We start from the raw sequence: 18544 nt of genomic DNA on the forward strand, positions 1-18544 counted from the left end.
GTAGAAATTAAGATAGAAGGACGTTTTCTCTAGTGCCTGCTAGGGAGAGTAGATATTTTCCCATCCTGTGGAAGATACTGATGCTAAAAAACTTTGCTCACACAAACGGGAATGGAACATCCAACTGCTCTGTTCCTGTTGGATATAAGAGATGTCCGTGGAGTTGCAGTGAGTGCAGAGGAAGGAAAGGTCTCAACTCTTGTGTGTATGACTTCTGTTTACCTTCAGCTCTACTCTGCTACGTTAATCATGCTTTTCCCCAAGGTCCTATAAAGTAATTGGAATTAAAAGGAGGATGCGACAGAATTAATTCCACGTGCCTTTTATTAGACAAACACTGGGAAATGAGGATTTCAGAGTCAAAGAACAAACAGAAGCATGGCATGTTTTATATAAATAAGGACAGACAGCTTTGACTTCCAAATCTTTTGCAAGTAACAGGGTAAGGATTGCACACAATATGAGAAAACTTGGCACACGCTAGCTAACAGTGCTGATGTCTGACTTTAATAGCATCTCTTGCTTGAAGAGGTGGTGGAGATGTACTTCGTGTTGTAATTGCTTCCACTGACCACGCATGACCTGGGTGTGGCTTCTCCGCTTCCGGAGCTGAAGCCCATTCCTCCAGCACAGACCCCGTCTCCAACACCACTGCTGCCTCCGAAGCTGAGACAGTTTCCACTTCCATATCCTGTTCCTACAGCGGTTCTGGTCACAGCTGCAAGAGGAAAACACTCTCTTTAGAGGCATCCACAAACAGTGGGCTCTGAGTGGCAGGGTTACAAATGTAAAAGTTGCCAAAATATCTTTAAAAGTTACTTACAGATATTCACTGCGCCGGCACCTTCTCCAGAGAGCCTGTTAGGAAGCAAAATGAGCCAGTAAGAATTCAAGGGGAACCCATGAACAGGAGCTGGTTGAAAAGGCAGGAGAATTTCCTTGGAATATTTTTGGTGGATGTTGGAAAGTTTGCACGAAAGGCTACCATCTTCCCAACTAGCTCATCTTCATGGGCAATTGCTTGCCTTTTAAAAGGGTTCAGGTCTTCTGAATGTGGGAAGTCTAAAGCTGACAGAAGGGTCTGCGACTCCATTGCACCTCTGGAAATTGGGATATAAAATTGCACCCACCTACACTCCTCTCCCTCCAGCAGTTTCCTGTAGGTTGCGATCTCGATGTCCAGGGCCAGCTTGATGTTCATGAGCTCCTGGTACTCACGGAGCTGCCGGGCAAGGTCTGTCTTGGCCTTCTGCAGGGCTGTCTCCAGCTCAGCCAGTTTTGCCCTGGCATCCTTGATGGCCATCTCCCCGCGCTGCTCAGCATCTGCAATGGCTGTCTGCAAACTGGCACACTGTGGAGGAAAAATAGCGGGTGCATTCCTTATCTAGAGCATAGACGAGTTCTTTGTACCCTGAGGCCATGATGCCTGGTCTAGATGCAGAAGGCTTTGGGTTAACATCTATAGGTGTGATCTTAATGATCATTGAATTGATCCATCTTCTGAGCCAGGTCACAACCTGGATTTAATCTAACTCCACACCTCTTAACATCTCCTTAGGTTTACTAACATTGCATTAAGTTACTCTTAGTGATGTTACTGCACTGGGATAAATGCTGTCATATTCATTCCTGATCCAGAACTCACTTAGATGCATTTATTTTTAGTCCCTGGAGTTGGCTGGACAACCAAAAGGTTAGACCACAAGAAACGTTAAGTCTTACGCATTTACACTGCCCTTTACCTGTTTCTTCACGCTGTCGATTTCAGACCGCAGCCGCTGGACGTGGCGGTTGAGCTCGGAGATCTCCTGCTTGGTGTTACGGAGGTCGTCCCCGTGCCTGCCTGCCGTAGCCTGCAGCTCTTCGTACTGTCACAGAGAGAGGAACAATCACCCAAGGTAAAATATATTGGGTTTAGAGCCAAGCAGAATGTGGGTATGTGGGTGTTTGCACTCAGAAGTATGAGTATGTTCTCAATCCCAAATTAGCACTTCCAAACTTTATAGGATTATTAAATCTGAAGACATCCTGTGTTATAAAAATCACAGTGGGACCCGCTTCCCCGTGGATGGGGAAGGAGTGTGATTTTCCCATTGCAGAAGCCCTCCTAGGCGCTCACCCTGGACTGGTACCAAGACTCAGCCTCCGCCCGGCTCCGGTTGGCAATGTCCTCGTACTGCGCTTTGACCTCTGCAATGATGCTGTCCATGTCCAGGCTGCGGTTGTTGTCCATGGTCAGGATGACAGAGGTGTCAGAGATCTGGGTCTGCATCTGAGACAGTTCCTGCAAAAGCAATGGATATTTCGGTGAGTCGCAGGTGTGAGACACGAATGTTGCTCAGAGGGAGGAAACCCCCCAAGTTAGAGGGTAGACCTGGGTGGACAAAGTGATTTTTCCAAGACAGTTTCAGGCAGGGTTAAGACAGCAGGTGAAATGGAAAAAGCATTGAATTATTTATTGCAACAGAGTGAAAAATAATCAGTCCTGAGCCTCTGAAGTGGGAAAGGAAGGCAAGGACATTGGAAAGTGGGAGAGGGATGTACACGCTGGTGCTTACGGCTTCATAGAGGGCTCTGAGGAAATCTATCTCCTCCATAAGGGAGTCCAGCCTGGCTTGCAGCTCTGTCTTGTTCATGTAGGCAGCATCCACCTCCTAGAAGAGGAAACATATCACAAAAATGAAGTGGTTTTCAGAGAAGCAGAGGAAAAGCTGGAGAACTTGTTTCTTGCTCTGCTTGTGCAGGGCTGGGAGGCACAGCGTGCGTGCGCCCACCTTCTTCAGGATCACAAATTCGTTCTCGACAGCTGTGTGCTTGTTGATCTCCTCTTCATATCTGTGGGATGGAAATGGAGAGTTGGTCTAGGCTTGTACAAAAGTTATTTCATATTTTCAGGACCAGCCTTTTATTTTTTTCATATGTACAGTTTTGTACCTTGGTCTCTTAGCCCTATGATTTTCTGCCTGTGACTTTCAGCCACGGGGAAGCGAGGCTGAATATGTCTCTCATTAAACTTAACCTGGGCCTTACTCAGAAGATTATATCAGCAAAAAGGCCTTCTTTCCTTGTTTGATTGCACAGATGCAACAGAGGGCTTGCATCTGTCACAGCCCACCCTGCTCTCCAGACCACAAATGGATGGACTTACTTGTTCTTGAAGTCCTCAGCAAGGCTTTGCACCTTGTTCAGCTCCCCTTCCAAGTTCTCCTTGTCTGTCAGCAAGCTGTTCAGCTGTCTCCTGAGGTTGTTGATGTAGGTCTCGAAGAGGGGCTCAATGTTGTTTCTGACTGTTTTGTTCCCCTGTTCCTGCAGGAGGGCCCACTTGGTCTCCAGGACCTTGTTTTGTTGTTCAAGGAATCGGACCTGGATAGAGAAAGGAGATATTTTAGGATGGTTTTCCTTAGAGAGGCAAGGTACAGTCCTGCAAGGATTCGCTTGCTGAAAGGTGGGAGCTCTCAGCCCTTGGGGAACAGCTGACAATTTATACAAGAAAGCAAGCATTGCACATCTGATGTTAACATTCCTGCTCTCTTTGCAAACTCTGCTTCCTTACGTCCTATATCACCCATTTTCCCCCTGTTGGCCGGTCTCCTCTCAGCATTAATGTGAGGGATGAATGGTCCCAAAGCTGGAACCCCTCAGGTTTTATTCCCAGGCTGCTGATGTTAGAAAAGGCAGTACAAGAGCAGCAAAATTTCTGATAAAGATATAACTTGTCCTTGCTTGTGCTTCCCCACTGAAGAATCAACACAGCATAACCAAGAAATCTTATGTCTCACCTTGTCGATGAAGGAGGCAAATTTATTGTTGAGGGTTTGAATCTGATCCTTCTCATTCTTACGGATACTCTGCATGTTGGGGTCAATCTCCAGGTTGAGAGGTTTCAGAAGGCTCTGGTTGACTGAGACTTCATGGATGCCCCCAGCTGGGACAGCAGGGAATCCAGGGCCACCCATGCCACCACCAAACCCAAAGGCGCCACCAACTGCGCCACCAACTGCACCACCAAAACCACAGGATATCCCAGTGCCAGCACCAAAACCTGCAGGTCCGTAGAAGCCACCACCTCTTCCAGCTATGGAGATCCTCTTGCATCCACCAAGACTGTAGAGGCTCCTGCTTCCAAAACCTCCAGCAACTCTTCCATACCCAGCAGCGGTGCTGCAGCTTCCACCTTGGGATGCAGAACGTAAGCAGAAGCTGGTGCTGCTGGCATTTGGGATGAAGGCGGAAGCAGCACTGAAGCCAGTTTTGCTCTGGTTCATTGCAGCGCACTGGCGAGACATGGCAGCTGATGTGAGCAAGGTGAGAACGGTAGAAAGAATAAAGCAGCAAGGAAGGGGGTGAAGGCAGGAAGGTGAAGTTGTGCTCCACCAGGCTGGGACTGGCCCTTTTATACCCTCACTAGGTGGGGATGGATCTGGTGTGGTGCTCATCCTACTGATTAACTGGGCTCGGCACACCCAGCAGGAAAGCGGACAGTGAGTTCACCATGAGCACAAGCACATGTGAAGCACTCACAAAGTGCAGGAGTTGCATTTTTTTGTGACAGTCATGATCTGTCAAAATATCTGAGAAAGCACTAAATACTGCCTGCTCAACTCTTGTTTGCAGCCATCCTTTCCCACTCCCTCCTTTCACCTTTGCAGTAGATGGTTCCCCATGTTGGGCAAGCGCTCGCTCATCTCTATTTCGTGGATGAATCAATCCCTCTGTTGCGTAAAGGTGCATTATTTCACAGTGTGGTGGTCCGAGGTCTGAGAAATCTGTTATTGCAGGTCTGTGTTTTCCTCCTGCTGTGGTTTTGAGTAAACCCCAGCGGGACATCAGCATCTCAGGCCCCGACTTGTTGGAAATTCTGGACTCTTGTTCTCATGCCCAAACAAGAGTCATTTAAACCATAACTGATACAGAAGGGAGAAAGAGGTGATGGAGGGAAAGCCAGGATGGTGATGGGAGCATTAGTGGAAGTCTTGGACCATCAGCTATGAAAACCCAGCTGGGGAGCGGGAAGGTAGTTTTGTCAGGTAGTTTTATGAATTTATTTTATGTCAGGTAGTTTTATGAATGGTATTTTCAGACCTTTTCTTTCTGTGAAAAGTGTCTATGTTTCATCCTGATTCAGACTGACAACAAATGATGAAATATCAGAATATGACCTGGGAGGGAGTTACAGTTATCTGTGACAACACAGAACCTGAGTTGGCAATTTCTCAGGGCTTCACCTTCACAGATTTTTGGGCTGTTTCCTGACTCATGGGGTGGCCTTGTCTCTACACGGTGTGAAGCCTCGTTCCCAGGCTGCCCTCCCCATGTCTGTTGTCTTCCCCCTCTGATATCTCTTACTCACAAGGAAATTCAGTGCTTGAGATCCAGGCTTACGACATTGTTCACAGACAACTCCCTTTACTCTTACTCCACGTAGCACCCAGGAAAAGTCAAATAGTGCATTTCTCTGGTGAAAGACACATGGTGTCTTGACTCGCCCTGTGCATGCTCTGCGGTAGAACTGTACGCACAGGCACTTAGCCTAGAGCAGGCAAGATGCTCAAAAGTCAGTGCCAGTGTCTTGTCTGGATGCCCAGGGATGGACGTGCTTTTCTCGAACCCTGCAGCCCTTTGTGTTTGCCAAGGTATGTCTCTCTTGTGAATGCCCATGCCCAAGCTGAACACCTACTCAGCAGAGGAAGCAGCAGCCCACCTGCAGAGCGTTGCTGGGAAGCCGTAGCTTTCCCAAGCCGTTAAAAAGACACGTGCAGGCACTGGGGTATATGGAGCAGGTGTTCGCAGATGCATCTTCCAAGTGTGTGCTTGTGCTTGCCATTTCACTCGTGGAGGCCGGGCAGTCAAGTGAGTTTGACCAGAAGGTCCCAGGAGGGTAATTTGCAGATGCCCGTCATCTCTTTTTGCCTTTCAGCCATGCTTCCCACCCCCCCATTCTTCTAATGTTTCCATTACACACCCTGGAATGAAGCTAAAATAACTGTTCTGGGAGTGTTTCAGCTACTGTGCGTTACAACAAGCAGCAGTTTTTGAGAGAGAGGAGCTTCTGTGACTAAGCTACCGACTGCCTGTCCTAAAGAACTCTGTAAAAACGTTATGGGTAGCAATTAGCAATCAGTTCCCTCCGCGCGTTGCAAATTCAAGCCCCTGAGTGCAAGCACCATTCATTTCATTATGACTAAGGTTTTAATCTAGGCTGTGCTAGAATTAACGAGGGCTGTCCTCTCCCACTGAAATATAAGCCCCAGGCCATTGCTACATCTGTTTAACTTGTCCAGCAGGACTGGATGCAGAAGGTTACGTACGTGGTGACCAGAGCCCTGCTCTGGAGCAAGGACAGGTCTACATCAGTTGTGTATCCAGAGATGCGAACCTTTGCCAGGGTGGTTTTTTTGTATCTTGCTTAAAAAGGGATGCCCTGGGAGAACAAATATTTTGGCCCCAGCCTTTCCCACGCTAGATGAAGGGCTTTGTAATCTCTGCGTTATGACCCAGGTGTTGATGCAATGGATGGCATCCATCTGGCGTGCCTGTTGGCTATATGCATTATATCCTCTTTGGTTAGAGAGTGTGTTTGGGCAGCAACGAGGAAGACCATTACTTAACCTTGCCCAGGCTGCTGTTCAGAGTGAGGATATTGCTCCTTCCCAGGAAGCTGCGGTGAGTATTCAGCAGGGAGAGGTGGTGGAGCAGGAGTGAAGAGCCGCAGCAGACCCATAACCAAGCCTGCAAGTTTTTGGGAAGGAGATTTCCTCAGGGATACAGAGAGAAACATGCAGAGTTCAGATCATCCTAGAAAATTATGGGAAAGTGCTGGTCTCAAAGGAAAACCCAAATACAGTCTATCATTCAGGCACTGCCAATTCCTCTCTATTTGCCCATCTCTTTGAGTATTTTCCTAAGAGTGCTTCTCTACCCATTACTTGAACTTATTGAAGTACATGGGGAGAGGGTTGGGACTTTTTTTCTAATCACATCTATTTGTTCAACTGATCTTCCAGCAATGAGATCTGTCACTCTGTAGCTTTCAGCCAGATGAGGCTCTGCTTTTACTTCGCAATTAATTTATCCCGATTAGTCAGAACCACATCTAAAACTGCTATACTTCCTCTGTTTTTTCCCCACCTTCTCAAAACAAGATCTTGCCTCCACTGTATTCTAAGAATGTGAAGAAACACTGCATCTTGAAGACTTTCACTTTCCAACAAGCATCCCATGGATATTTTTATAGCTATTGGATGAACGACACATAATTCAACGTAGTATGTGAATGCATATGGACCAGATCCTCCACCTCCTTATAGTCAAAGGAGAGGGAACATCAGCATGAAGACCCAAGATAAACATCTAAAACACGTGGCCAGTGCTCTGAACAGAAAGGGAGTGCTTTCAACCTGCTCAGGCAGATGTTTGCACTGCTGGCACCTACGCTTAGGTGAGACAGCTCACAGTAAACGGGGTTTTGAGATGGACTGATATACTTGAACAAGCCGGGTGGTTGCTCTGACTCCCCTAGTAATTAGTTCCCTATTGTTAGAAGTTTATGCAGGTACATCACACACTTGGCACTGCCCTTTGTACCCCCTGGGAGCCAGGCTGTTGGCTGTTGTATTGGCTGAAAGCTGCACAGTAAATGAATCTCAGGCCTTTTCCCCTGTGCCCGACTCCTGCCTTGGCGTGCCCCGTGTTTAGCTTCCAGGTGTTTTACTTGCACGGTGGGGAGAACATTGAAATCAACGGCAAACCTCCTTTTGGTGCTACGCTCTGCCTGTGTGTTTTGGCTGCTAATGGAGAGATTCAGGAAATGTGAATGAGGAGCAAAAATCTGCGCCTTTCACCGGGCAGGGCCCTAGGAAAAGTGCTTGTTATCTGCATTTGCATTTGCTGTTCCACGTCTTTAATTAAAAGGTCCACACAATAGAATAAATTACATATGCATTTTTATTAGACAAACACCAGAAAGTGAAGAGAGACAAACAGTCATGGGACACATTTTATATACAAAATCCGGCCAAAAAATGCTGAGCTGTAACAAGCAAGTTGCAAATTTAAAACAATTGGACTCATGTTCAATAGCAGAGCCCTACACGACACGTGCTAGACAACACAGCTGAGAGAGAGTTCCTAAAGTGAGGCTCCTGTGCGACAAGACATAGGGTTTAGGTGGCCCTCATTCTGTTGACCCCAACTATGCTTTAGTAAAGGACCAGTGTTAAGGTGTTTTCTGGCGAGTGAAGGCGTCTGAAAGGAAACTTTTAGCTTCTGTAACTTCTTCTGGTGGAGGAAGTCGAGACGAACTTCACGCTGGAGCTGCTGCCGCCTCCGAGGGTGGTGCTGCTAACCCCGGGACCGCTTCCACAGCTGAAGCTGTTCCCCATATTGCAGATTCCCCCTCCCATGCTGAGGTTGCTTCCTCCTCCGTATCCCGTTCCCACAGTTGTTCTGGTCACGGCTGCAAGAAGGAGAAGGAAAAGCTTTCAGTTTCTCTGCGCATTGGCTTCTTGGTGCAGAGACACACTAATGCTTAAAAAAGGTAATTGCATATATTTTAGAAACTTACAGATATTCACTGGGACACCATCTCCAGCCAGCCTGTTAGGGGACAGAACACAGCAAGGTAAGAGGATAAGAAGTCTGTTGATAGTGGGGAGGAAAAAATAGGGTACATTTCCTAGAGACCTTTGGGGAGAAAAATAAAAACTTGGCATAATTCAGGGATGTTTCCCGCAGTGTTATTTCCATTAGCTAAGACGATCTCCCCCTCCCCCCCGCCGCCTCCTAATGCCCTGTTTAGCATTTCAGAAACGCTGAGCATTTCTCCAGTGCTCGCATTGCTTCGCTCCTCCAACATCAGGACTAGAAGGGTTGTGTTTCCCACCGACCTGCACTCCTCTCCCTCCAGCAGCTTCCTGTAGGTTGCAATCTCGATGTCCAGGGCCAGCTTGACGTTCATGAGCTCCTGGTACTCACGGAGCTGCCGGGCCAGGTCTGCCTTGGCCTGTTGCAGAGCATCCTCCAGCTCGGCCAGTTTGGCTTTGGCATCTTTGAGGGCCAGCTCCCCGCGTTCCTCAGCGTCTGCGATGGCCGCTTTCAGATTTGCGCACTACAGAAGAGAAGCCCCCAGTTAAATTCCCCATACAAGACCTAGACTTGTTCTTTATCTACCCTGAAATCATAAGGTCTTATTCCAGCACCATCAGCTTAACCGCTTTTAGTGACGGTTCTCTTTTTGAGAGAAAAAGGATCAAACTGAGCAGAGCTTGCCTAGGTTGCCTCTGACGTTTTCCTTCCTCTCCCTTGCAAGTCAGGGTGTAAATTGATTAAAAGTGTGGGATTTGCTGCCCTTTACCTGTTTCTTCACGCTGTCGATTTCAGACCGCAGCCGCTGGACGTGGCGGTTGAGCTCGGAGATCTCCTGCTTGGTGTTACGGAGGTCGTCCCCGTGCCTGCCTGCCGTAGCCTGCAGCTCTTCGTACTGTCACAGAGAGAGGAACAATCACCCAAGGTAAAATCCATCATTTTTGGAGTAACCCAGGTGCCGGAAAGCATGGGTCCCTCCTTGAGCCCAGACTAGCAGCTGGAGTGCTGCTCTGCAAGATATAATATTTGAGGTTTTCTTGGAAGAGTCAGTCTTTATCTGTTCAAGACAAGATATGAAGATAACAGCACGGAAACCCCCAGTTTCTTCACCTTGGTTTGGTACCAGGACTCTGCTTCAGCCCGGCTTCTGTTGGCAATGTCCTCGTACTGCGCTTTGACCTCCGAGATGATGCTGTCCAGGTCCAGGTTTCGGTTGTTGTCCATGGTGAGAACGACAGAGGTGTCAGAGATCTGTGTCTGCATCTGAGACAGCTCCTGCAAAGTGCACAGGGGATTAGGTGAGCTAATTCACTTGAGAGATGCCTTTTCATCCTTTCGGATGATCATGCAGACCTGGGAGAGGCTACAGATTGTTATCTGAACAGCTAAGACGGTTGGTATAACTCTAAAGAGGTAAACGATTTAGCATCTCCTGGGGGAAGAAATTACAGGTTTTCAGAGGAAAGGAGGGAGGGAAGGGTTAACTGAGGGTTGAAATGTCTTGGGAGGTGGTTGTACTCACTGCTTCGTAGAGGGCTCTCAGGAAATTAATTTCTTCAGTCAGCGCATCTACCTTGGCTTGTAGTTCCACCTTGTTCATATAGGCAGCATCTACATCCTGGAGAACGAGAGATTTAGGTAATATGTTTTAAACTCTTATTAGCAAGTCAGGAACACGCGTATCTCTGCAATAACAGTCCAGGGGAGAAACCATAAAAAAAGCTTTTGGAATATAAATGGATGGATTTGTGAATGAATAGGTGATTAGAGCTCTACAAAGAGTCATCAGATGGTATTCTGTAATTTGCTCTCACCTTCTTAAGTGTCACAAATTCATTCTCTGCAACTGTACGCCTGTTGATTTCATCTTCATACCTAATGGAGGGAGGCAAAAGGAGCATTTGTTTAGGCAAGTAACAGACGGAGGTGATTTTAGTTTGCTGGAATGAACTTCCTTAAGAGCATTTTGCATACAATGTTCTTTTCTCCTACAGAGCATCTGAATAAGAGACCACGAGCATGTTCCTAGGCTAAACTAGTTAAAACAAGCACATCAAAAAAATTTTAAAGAATCTGTTCCTTTTTTCCTGTTTCTGGCCATTAGTCATGCTCCTTCTGCCTGGCTTAAGCAAATTAAGCATGCTGTCCTGAAACTGTCAGACCTACCGTGTAATTTTTTTTTTCTCAGTAGTTAATTTAGTTAATAAGTCTTTGATCATATTCTAAATTATTCCCTAAATGTTCGTGTATTTGGATCTGTTACTCTGTTACCATTTATCTTGAGAAAATGTCACAACCTTCACTGTCGGGAATTCCTGTGTCCTGGACTCTCCTGGATCCCCCAGTTGGCTTAAGGATGTTGAATGGAGAAAGGCTGCACCTGCCTAGGTAAGTAGACCACTAGCTCAATAGACTTACTTCTTCTTGAAATCCTCAACCAGGTACTGTGTGTTGACAAGCTCTCCCTCCAGCCTTCCCTTGTCGCTCAGCAAACTGTTCAGCTGCATCCTGAGGTTGTTGATGTAAGTCTCAAAAAGCGGCTCCAAGTTGTTCCTAACTGTTTTCATCCCCTGCTCCTGAAGCAGGCTCCACTTGGTTTCCAGCACTTTATTTTGTTGCTCAAGGAATCGGACCTGCAAGCAGAAATATCCTGAAGATGTTTTGAAAGAGCAGAGATTATGGAGGGCTTTCCTTGCAAATGTGGGATCTCAGTACTAGCTGAGGTGGTGAAGTACTCTTTCCAGATGGTTTTCATAGCCACATTCTCATCTGGTAGAAAAAGGGATTTGCTATTTGACTGCAGGGACCCTGCTCCGTATTGCAAACAAACTCTGGAATGACTACTGATTTTCTTGCACCGTGCTTCCCCTTCATTGCTTTGCTAAATCAAGACAAGGTGCATGCATTTTGTGTGAAGAGTGCGTGCAAAATCAGATAAGGAGCAAAACAGGGTTTGCACTCTTATTAAGAAAACAATAGTAAAGTGCCATTTCTCCTTCCCTTCAGTGTAGCTCCCCCACCCCACAAAAGCTCCAAAATAAGGTAGCATTTTCCTTGAAACCGAAGAGGAGCTGCTCAACCAGAGCAGAAATCAAGCAGATGCTCTTGTGCATCTAATACAGTTAACAAGGAAATGAAGTGGACAGACAGTGTCGGATCAGATTTGCTATTTTGAACTAACAGTCCCAACACACTGGTACTGTTGCAGTGATAGCTCTAAATGCCTTTGAGGAAATTCAAGCAATGAGAAGCTTACTTCTCCCTAGTGCCAATTCATGTGATTCCTTTTGTGGTTGTTTTAGTTGGGTTGCTTGCATCTCACTTTAACCATCTAAAAAACTGTTATCAAGGCTTCTATAATGCTCAATGGAGAGAGCCCAACAACTCCAGAAGGATGGGATTATCTTCTAGGGCTTTCTTTCTCCACTGCCTATGAGATGTCAAGCAGCAGATGAGGAGGACCTCACACACTGGATGATTAATTCATAGCAACCACTATGTAGCAGGTACCGTTCCCTGGAGTTTCTGAGGACTGGGCATCTTCCAGTCTCATTCCTCACTTCTATTCCTTCTTGATCAGCTTACGTGCTCATAAAGCAGCTAAGAAAAGAGTCCCATCAAAAAAAATCAGGACAAGATATTTAGGGAAGCTCATGTCTCACCTTGTCAATGAAGGAGGCAAATTTGTTGTTGAGGGTTTTGATTTGTTCCTTCTCCTCCTTTCGGATCCTTTGGATGCTGGGGTCAATCTCCAAGTTGAGAGGTTTCAGAAGGCTCTGGTTGATGGAGACTTCATGGATGCCCCCAGCTGGGAATCCAGGGCCACCCATGCCACCACCAAATGCACCATATCCATAGCCAAGGTTAGCTGGCATGCCAAAGCCACCACCGTACACACTACCAGCGCCACCACCAAAACCTGCAGATCCATAGAAGCTACCACCCCTTCCAGCCACAGAGATCCTCTTGCATCCACCAACATTGTAGAGGCTTTTGCTTCCAAAGCCACCACCAACCCTAGCAAACCCGCTGCCAGCATTGCAGCTTCCGACCCGGGTGACAGAGCGTGAACTGAAGCTGGTGCGGCAGGTGTTTGGGACGATGGCCGAAGCAGCGCTGAAGCCACTTCTTCCCCTCTGAATCCTCACGGTGGACTGGCGAGACATTGCTGGCTTTTGGATTGGGATGGATGCTACAGCAAGAATAAAGGAGCAAAGGTGCTGGCCTGGAGCAAGGAGTAGGAGGGAAAGGAGAAAGATGAACCTGTGCTCTCCACGGGCTCAGGAGAGCCCTTTTATGCATGTATGAGACTGGGATGGGTTTGATGAGGTGGATCATCTTTCTGATTAATTAGGCTTGGCATGTCCAACAGCATTCTGGAGGGTGAACTCACTCCGCACACACGCCCTTCTGAAATAATATAGCCAGGTTCTGAGCAACAGTGGTATTCTTTGGGAATAACTGTCGCCTTCTGCCTTCTTTGTAGACAGCCAGACTCTTTGCCATATCAAAGCGTTTGAAAGTTGCAATGAGTCACGTTGGGCACAGGGAGGAAAACACCGTTCAGAATGCCTGTCACTCAACACCTCTCTCATTTGAAAACTTTGTCCCTCAGGATTGCTTTCGCCCCTTTCCTGTTCACAAGCAGGGCTGTGAAAAGTTACAGTCCTTTGTGTTTTAGGAAGGGGACCTGTGTCGGGCAGAGCAGTGTTTTACAGGAGGCCCTGCAGTAAATGGTTCTATCCTGGGGTTTTGTGATAGGTACTGCACGGTCCCCTCCATGCCACCACAATATATTTGCAGAAATAGTTTTGCTTCCATCCCTATAAAGGCTCAGCTCCCTGAGCTGCTCTCTTCTGAAAATCCTGCTTCTGCAGACTTATTCTTCTGTCACTAAAAAGAATACAGGAATGAAAATGAAATGTTTTGACAAGGTCTTTTGTTCGTGTGTGGATTTTGACAGCTGCCATTGAGCTCTGTCACAAATAATTGTGCTAGTACCATGGCTTTGAAAATTTGGACTTCGGTATTTTAGCAGGATGGAAACAAACAAACAAACCAAAAGAAAAGAGGAGGAAAGATTGTGGGAATGGGAACTGCTTCGAATCCACTGGCTCTATGGAAATGGAGTGCTCCGGGGCTGTTCCCAACTGACAGTTTATAAACACAACGTAGTTTCCCAAAGATTTAATCAGCTCTTTCAGCACTGCACATCTGAAAGTGTGATCCTGCCTGCTTGAATCCACTAGGCAAGTGCTCTCCAGGATTCCCTCTGCCCAGATCTGGACACAGTAAGGCATTCTGGATCTTTCCTTTCTCAGCCGTAGGTACCAACAGAGCCCTTTGCTTTGCATTTAGCATGGCAGGCAGTTTGAGTAACAAGTCGAATAGAAAAATGTGAAAAATAATTCATTTTGAGGGACAGCAAGTGTCTCTGGCCCTCATTGTGTTTTGGGTTGTTCAGGAAAAGATGATTCATACATAATTTATTTATACAAGAGGGTGAACTTGCGAATGCATCCCCCCCGAACAGCTTCCTCTCGTGTTGTCTGCGAGTCCAAGCAGCTGCTGGCTGCAGTACAGGAATAACGTAATATTGAGGAATCACCACGGTGGAGGGCTGCTGTGCTTCGCTCTGCCCCTGGCTTGCAAAGAAAAGGAAAGCTGGGAAAAGCTGGGAAAAGGAAAGTCCCAGAAATACTTTTTTTCCCCGTTGTTTCCCCAGCTGCTTTCTTTCAGATGGATTGCATTCGCAATTGAGTTTTTAAGTGAAGGGGGGAATAAATAGCAATTGTTAGTTTATTTTGGTGTCTATTACAAGACTGAGCTTTTATTGTAAGGAAGGGCTTAATCCTGCAATTTTTGCCCAGCGGGGCTGTCTCACTGGGCCTGACTGTCTGCACAGTTGCACCCGTGGGAACTGGAAGTAAACAGGTTGCATCCGAAAGGCAGTGGATTATTGATCAGCCTGAGGGTTTTGCCCACCAATTGGCAGACGTCATGACTTGAATGCATGTGATTGATTCCCCCCCCCCACATAGCGTGCTTGATTCATATAGATGCAAGTCCCAGAGAGCAAGATGTCCAAAGGCAGATGCACGTCGCCAGCCTTCTTAAATGCCTATGGCTCCTTTGGGAATTGCCCTCTCGGGTGCTATCCATCTCACTAACTTTGACTATCTGAAAGCTTTTCTCTATTCTTGTGTAGTCAGTGGAGATCACCACCAAATGGCAGATTCTCCCATCCTAAGGGAGCTGGACGGAGAGGCCCCTGAAGATGGCTTTCCACCTTCACCAACACTATGTGGTGAAGTGGCTGACTCAGGGTGTGCAGAGTTAGCCAGGCTGAAACCCACCCTTGGTTACTAACAGCGTGATGCGTCAGTACTTTCCTTTTTCCCCTCAGGCTCCTTTTACATATGAAACTTGTCTTTTTTGGCTAAAGAATACGCCAACTGCGTTGGAGTCCATGGTTAATAATAGTAATAATACAGCTCCTCCAACCAAGTAAAAAGAAATTAATTTCTTTCCATTTCACATTTGCACTAGGGTGGAGGTGATGCGGTTGTCACTCATCTGGAAGGAATTTGAGAGGTAATTACAAAAGGCAGAACTGTGAGCACAAGGAGCTGTAGCTACAGGTTTGGGGTATGGGGTGATGGCAAGGGGGGCCCCCACCCTGCTCTGTTGATGAAACACAGGGTTTCCAGGTAGCTCCTGGGGGAGTGTCTCCCGTGCATCCTGCAGCTCCAGGCATGTAATGAATTTGCTGCTCTGATGCAGATAGCTTGCTCTGATACGGACTTTTTCTCCTCCACCAGAGGATAATGCTTGTGCTCACTCAAGCTGCTCTGTAGTTTTGCCTCCTAATCAAACAAAGGGAGCTGTGTTTGGGCAGGTCCTGCCGGGTGAGAGCACCCCTGACGTGGCAGAGGCCATCTGCGACGTTGAGCAGGCTCTGAAGCCTTTTTCTTCCCTTCCCCTCCTCATTTCTTCGTAGCAGGCTGAGCAGAGGGGGCAGGCAGCAGCGGGTGCAAGTCCCAAACTAAGAGGCAGGAGATCCCTTTACACCATGCTGTAAACGTGGGAGTCTTGGCTGAGTTTGGTTCTGGCATCATACTATATCAAGGTAATAACTCTCCTTTGGGATTAGGAAAGTGAGTTCTGACTCTGTCAGGGCAATAAAGGCAACTCCAGCCCCTTTAGTGAGCAATTTGAGCCATTTGCTGTGTACCCAGCCAGTGAACAGGGGATACCTCCAATGGCTTTTCATCACCTCCTCTCCATCTCTCTGCACCGCTGCTCCTCTCCAGCATCCGCCTCAGAAGCCTTTGTCTGATGATGGATGCCCTTTCTCAGACAAGGCTGGAATTTTTAGAAGTGCCTTTATATGTTTTGTTTGCAAAAATACATATATTTGTAAAATAAAAGCGTGTCTTACTAACTTGGGTTGGTTCACCTGTGCTACCTAATCTCAGTTTAATTATCAGTAAAGTCAAGGCTGTAATTTAGGTTAATTGCTTAAATTAAAGCCTTTGGGTTAAACTTGGGCTGCTAACCTAAATTCAAACCCTACTCATTTTGACCGTAATTTACTATTTCATCCCAAGTTAATGAAGTCCTGCTGGTCACCCTGAGCTTTTTCCACGGGGGACCACGCAACTCACACCATCCCTGTGCTGTGGGGACAGGCACCTCTGAGGGACCTCCTGAGCGGGAGGCGAGTGTCCCTGAATCTCATTTCCCGAAGGGATGAATTAGGATGAACTCTTCAGAAGCTTTCCCATAGGTGTTGCCCTGTGATGGGTGTTGCAGTCCTTTGAGCCTGTTCCCAGCAGTATCTGGAGGCCAGTCAGCTGTAACTACTAGATGACTTTGAAGTGTAGGTGTGACCTGCTTTCTCCAGATAATTGTTTTCTGTGCTAGCACAGAGACACCGATACAGCCCAGGGTTTTGGAATAACTTTGCCTTCATTATTGCTGTTGTTGCCAGATGCTTTATACAGAGCAGGGAGGTCTCGTTTCCCCCAGTGGCTTGTTGCATCTTGAAAAAGCCTCTGTCCTTAGGTGGGTATTAGCTGATACCTCCTTTATCCTATTCTGCATGCAACACTGGTGCTTAGATGGTGGTACCCGAAGAAACCTAAATATTCCGAATTGCGTTGTAATGCTTTCTGAGCCTATCGTTAATCCCTGAGTAGGGCTGCTGGGGCTGTGATCTCCACCGAGCTCCATGTGGAAAGCAAGATCTTTCAACACTGAAGGTTATCGCAGCAGTATTGTAGCATCTCGTCCTTTCTTATGGCCCCGGGGTACGTCTTTTCTCCCGATAAAGAAAACCGAGCCCTGGAAGTGGTGTTGCTGGAAAGTCCCATTATTTTGGATCAGCTCTGTGCCTGCACGTGGCATGTCCCTCTGCTCACCGAGCGCTGCTCCTGGTTCGAGTTTCCTTGCAAAGAGCCGTAGCACTTGTGTGAAGTTTAATTCCTATTAAAACAAACTGGATCCACACAACGCTATTCTCAGAGCCGGTAAGATCAACAAGGATTATTCATGTGTCCTGGAAAGTGTATCCAGTCATGGTGCACCGATTTTATGGGGCCTCATGTTTATTTACCATGCAGTGCTATATTGCACTGCACGTGAGCCCGGAGGTCCCTGCTGCTGTCCCGCGGCGCTTGGCATCGTGTGCAGCCGGACTCCGATCTCCAGCCGCTCTGGGCAGCGGGATGTTGCTGCCCTGTTTAAATAGCAACGCTCAGACTGAACATGCCTCACAGATGGTAGCTGGGAATATTGTTCCGCTGCTGGTTTTGCTGCGTCCTGTGTTACCTTCCCTGCAGCCATTTCATGTCTTGTTTCATTTGCAGGCTGTGTAAACCATTTGCAAATTAAAAGAAAATAATTTTCTTTGATGAAAATTCTGCTTTTGAGTCAAAAAGCTGCAAAGTTTCACTTGGGGAATATTAAGGGGAGATGTTTCAGCATTCCAGAGACAGGATCATTCCCATAGGAAACGTTGAAATTAAATGTCCATTTTAAAAATATATTTCACCTAATGTTTAAGTTGCCAGCTAAAATTACTTGTCAAGTTTGACTTGCATCTGTGAGTTTTCCAGGTCTCTGCAAAGCAGAAGAAGCTAACTAGAAGATGACTTTCTGCGTCTGCTGTCTGCTTTGTCAGAGAAGAGGTGCCAGGGTGGGCTCTTAAAACACGTGGAAACAGAAAAGAGATCGATAGCTGTTCAGTGCTTTTTTTGTCTCGGTAGCATCCTCACCCTCAGACGGCAGGAGAAGGATCCAACAGCAGCCTGTGGCACCAGACTGACGGAGGCTGCAGAGATGCCCAGGTACTGCGGGGATGGGTAAGGGCTCGGCAGCGCGGCTCACAAACAAGTTTCATGGAGGGTTCGGTGTTGCCGGTGGCCCATGTGTTGATGCAGCTGATGCCACAGCAACGTGTTGTGCACACTTCTGTTAAAACAAAACAAAAACCTGATATTTGACATTTTCAATAATTAAAAAAAAAAAACCACAACAAAATATAGTTTAGCTACAATAGCCCAGTTGGGATGCCCTGCCTGCTACAAATGCCTCTGCTTTGCAGGCTTCGCTCTATTTCCTTACAACAGTCTAAGAAACATGGTCAGATGCTTGAAAACTGATGCGAACTGTTAAATGAATTAAGCCCAGCGCATTCACACATCGCAAAACCTCCTCTGGTGCAAACGGGCTGCCCTGACTTTCCAAAGCCGTAATTTCCTTGCCCCTTCCCATGCGCTGGAGGGGAGACTCGTGGGTGCGAGCCCCACCCCGGCCCCACCGTGGGACCGTCAGGGCTTCCAGCCCTTGCAGGGCAGCACCATGGCTTTCTCTTGCTCTGGGCCCCCACCTGCTGGAGACACCATGCTGGATTGTCTGGTGCTAGCAGACATGATGGGTGTGTGCAGGGTCCCAGTGA

General features: G+C 47.2%; 2 protein-coding genes across 2 annotated transcripts; both read right to left on the reverse strand.

The window, feature by feature from the left end:
- Positions 1-506: 506 nt before the first annotated feature.
- LOC142421161 (keratin, type II cytoskeletal 5-like) lies at positions 507-4286 on the reverse strand. Its single transcript, XM_075525700.1, has 9 exons — positions 3780-4286; positions 3149-3363; positions 2775-2835; positions 2559-2654; positions 2120-2284; positions 1743-1868; positions 1131-1351; positions 824-858; positions 507-718 (listed from the first exon to the last, which is right to left on the reverse strand). Exons 1-9 carry the CDS (start codon positions 4284-4286, stop codon positions 507-509), a joined length of 1638 nt encoding a protein of 545 aa, XP_075381815.1.
- A 3970-nt stretch (positions 4287-8256) lies between these two features.
- On the reverse strand, positions 8257-12749 carry LOC142420967 (keratin, type II cytoskeletal 6A-like). The gene is made up of 9 exons (XM_075525328.1): positions 12246-12749; positions 11002-11216; positions 10398-10458; positions 10106-10201; positions 9694-9858; positions 9353-9478; positions 8886-9106; positions 8564-8595; positions 8257-8455 (listed from the first exon to the last, which is right to left on the reverse strand). The coding sequence occupies exons 1-9, from the start codon at positions 12747-12749 to the stop codon at positions 8259-8261; spliced, it is 1617 nt and encodes a 538-aa protein (XP_075381443.1). The 3' UTR covers positions 8257-8258.
- Between the last annotated feature and the right edge of the window lie 5795 nt (positions 12750-18544).

This window comes from Mycteria americana, chromosome 26 (assembly GCF_035582795.1).
Source record: "Mycteria americana isolate JAX WOST 10 ecotype Jacksonville Zoo and Gardens chromosome 26, USCA_MyAme_1.0, whole genome shotgun sequence".
Classification (NCBI taxonomy): domain Eukaryota; kingdom Metazoa; phylum Chordata; class Aves; order Ciconiiformes; family Ciconiidae; genus Mycteria; species Mycteria americana.

Bases quoted from the DNA above. Each gene is read 5' to 3' on its own strand.
- LOC142420967 (XM_075525328.1), bottom strand. From the start codon at position 12,749: ATGTCTCGCCAGTCCACCGTGAGGATTCAGAGGGGAAGAAGTGGCTTC. The intron at 9,107-9,352 runs GTAAAGGGCAGC...TCTCTTCTGTAG, and splicing joins TCGACAGCGTGAAGAAACAG to TGCGCAAATCTGAAAGCGGC. The intron at 8,456-8,563 runs GTAAGTTTCTAA...TCCTTCTTGCAG, and splicing joins TGGTGTCCCAGTGAATATCT to CCGTGACCAGAACAACTGTG.
- LOC142421161 (XM_075525700.1), bottom strand. From the start codon at position 4,286: ATGTCTCGCCAGTGCGCTGCAATGAACCAGAGCAAAACTGGCTTCAGT. The intron at 3,364-3,779 runs GTGAGACATAAG...TTCTCTATCCAG, and splicing joins TTGCCTCCTTCATCGACAAG to GTCCGATTCCTTGAACAACA. The intron at 2,285-2,558 runs GTAAGCACCAGC...TTGCTTTTGCAG, and splicing joins TCAGAGCCCTCTATGAAGCC to GAACTGTCTCAGATGCAGAC.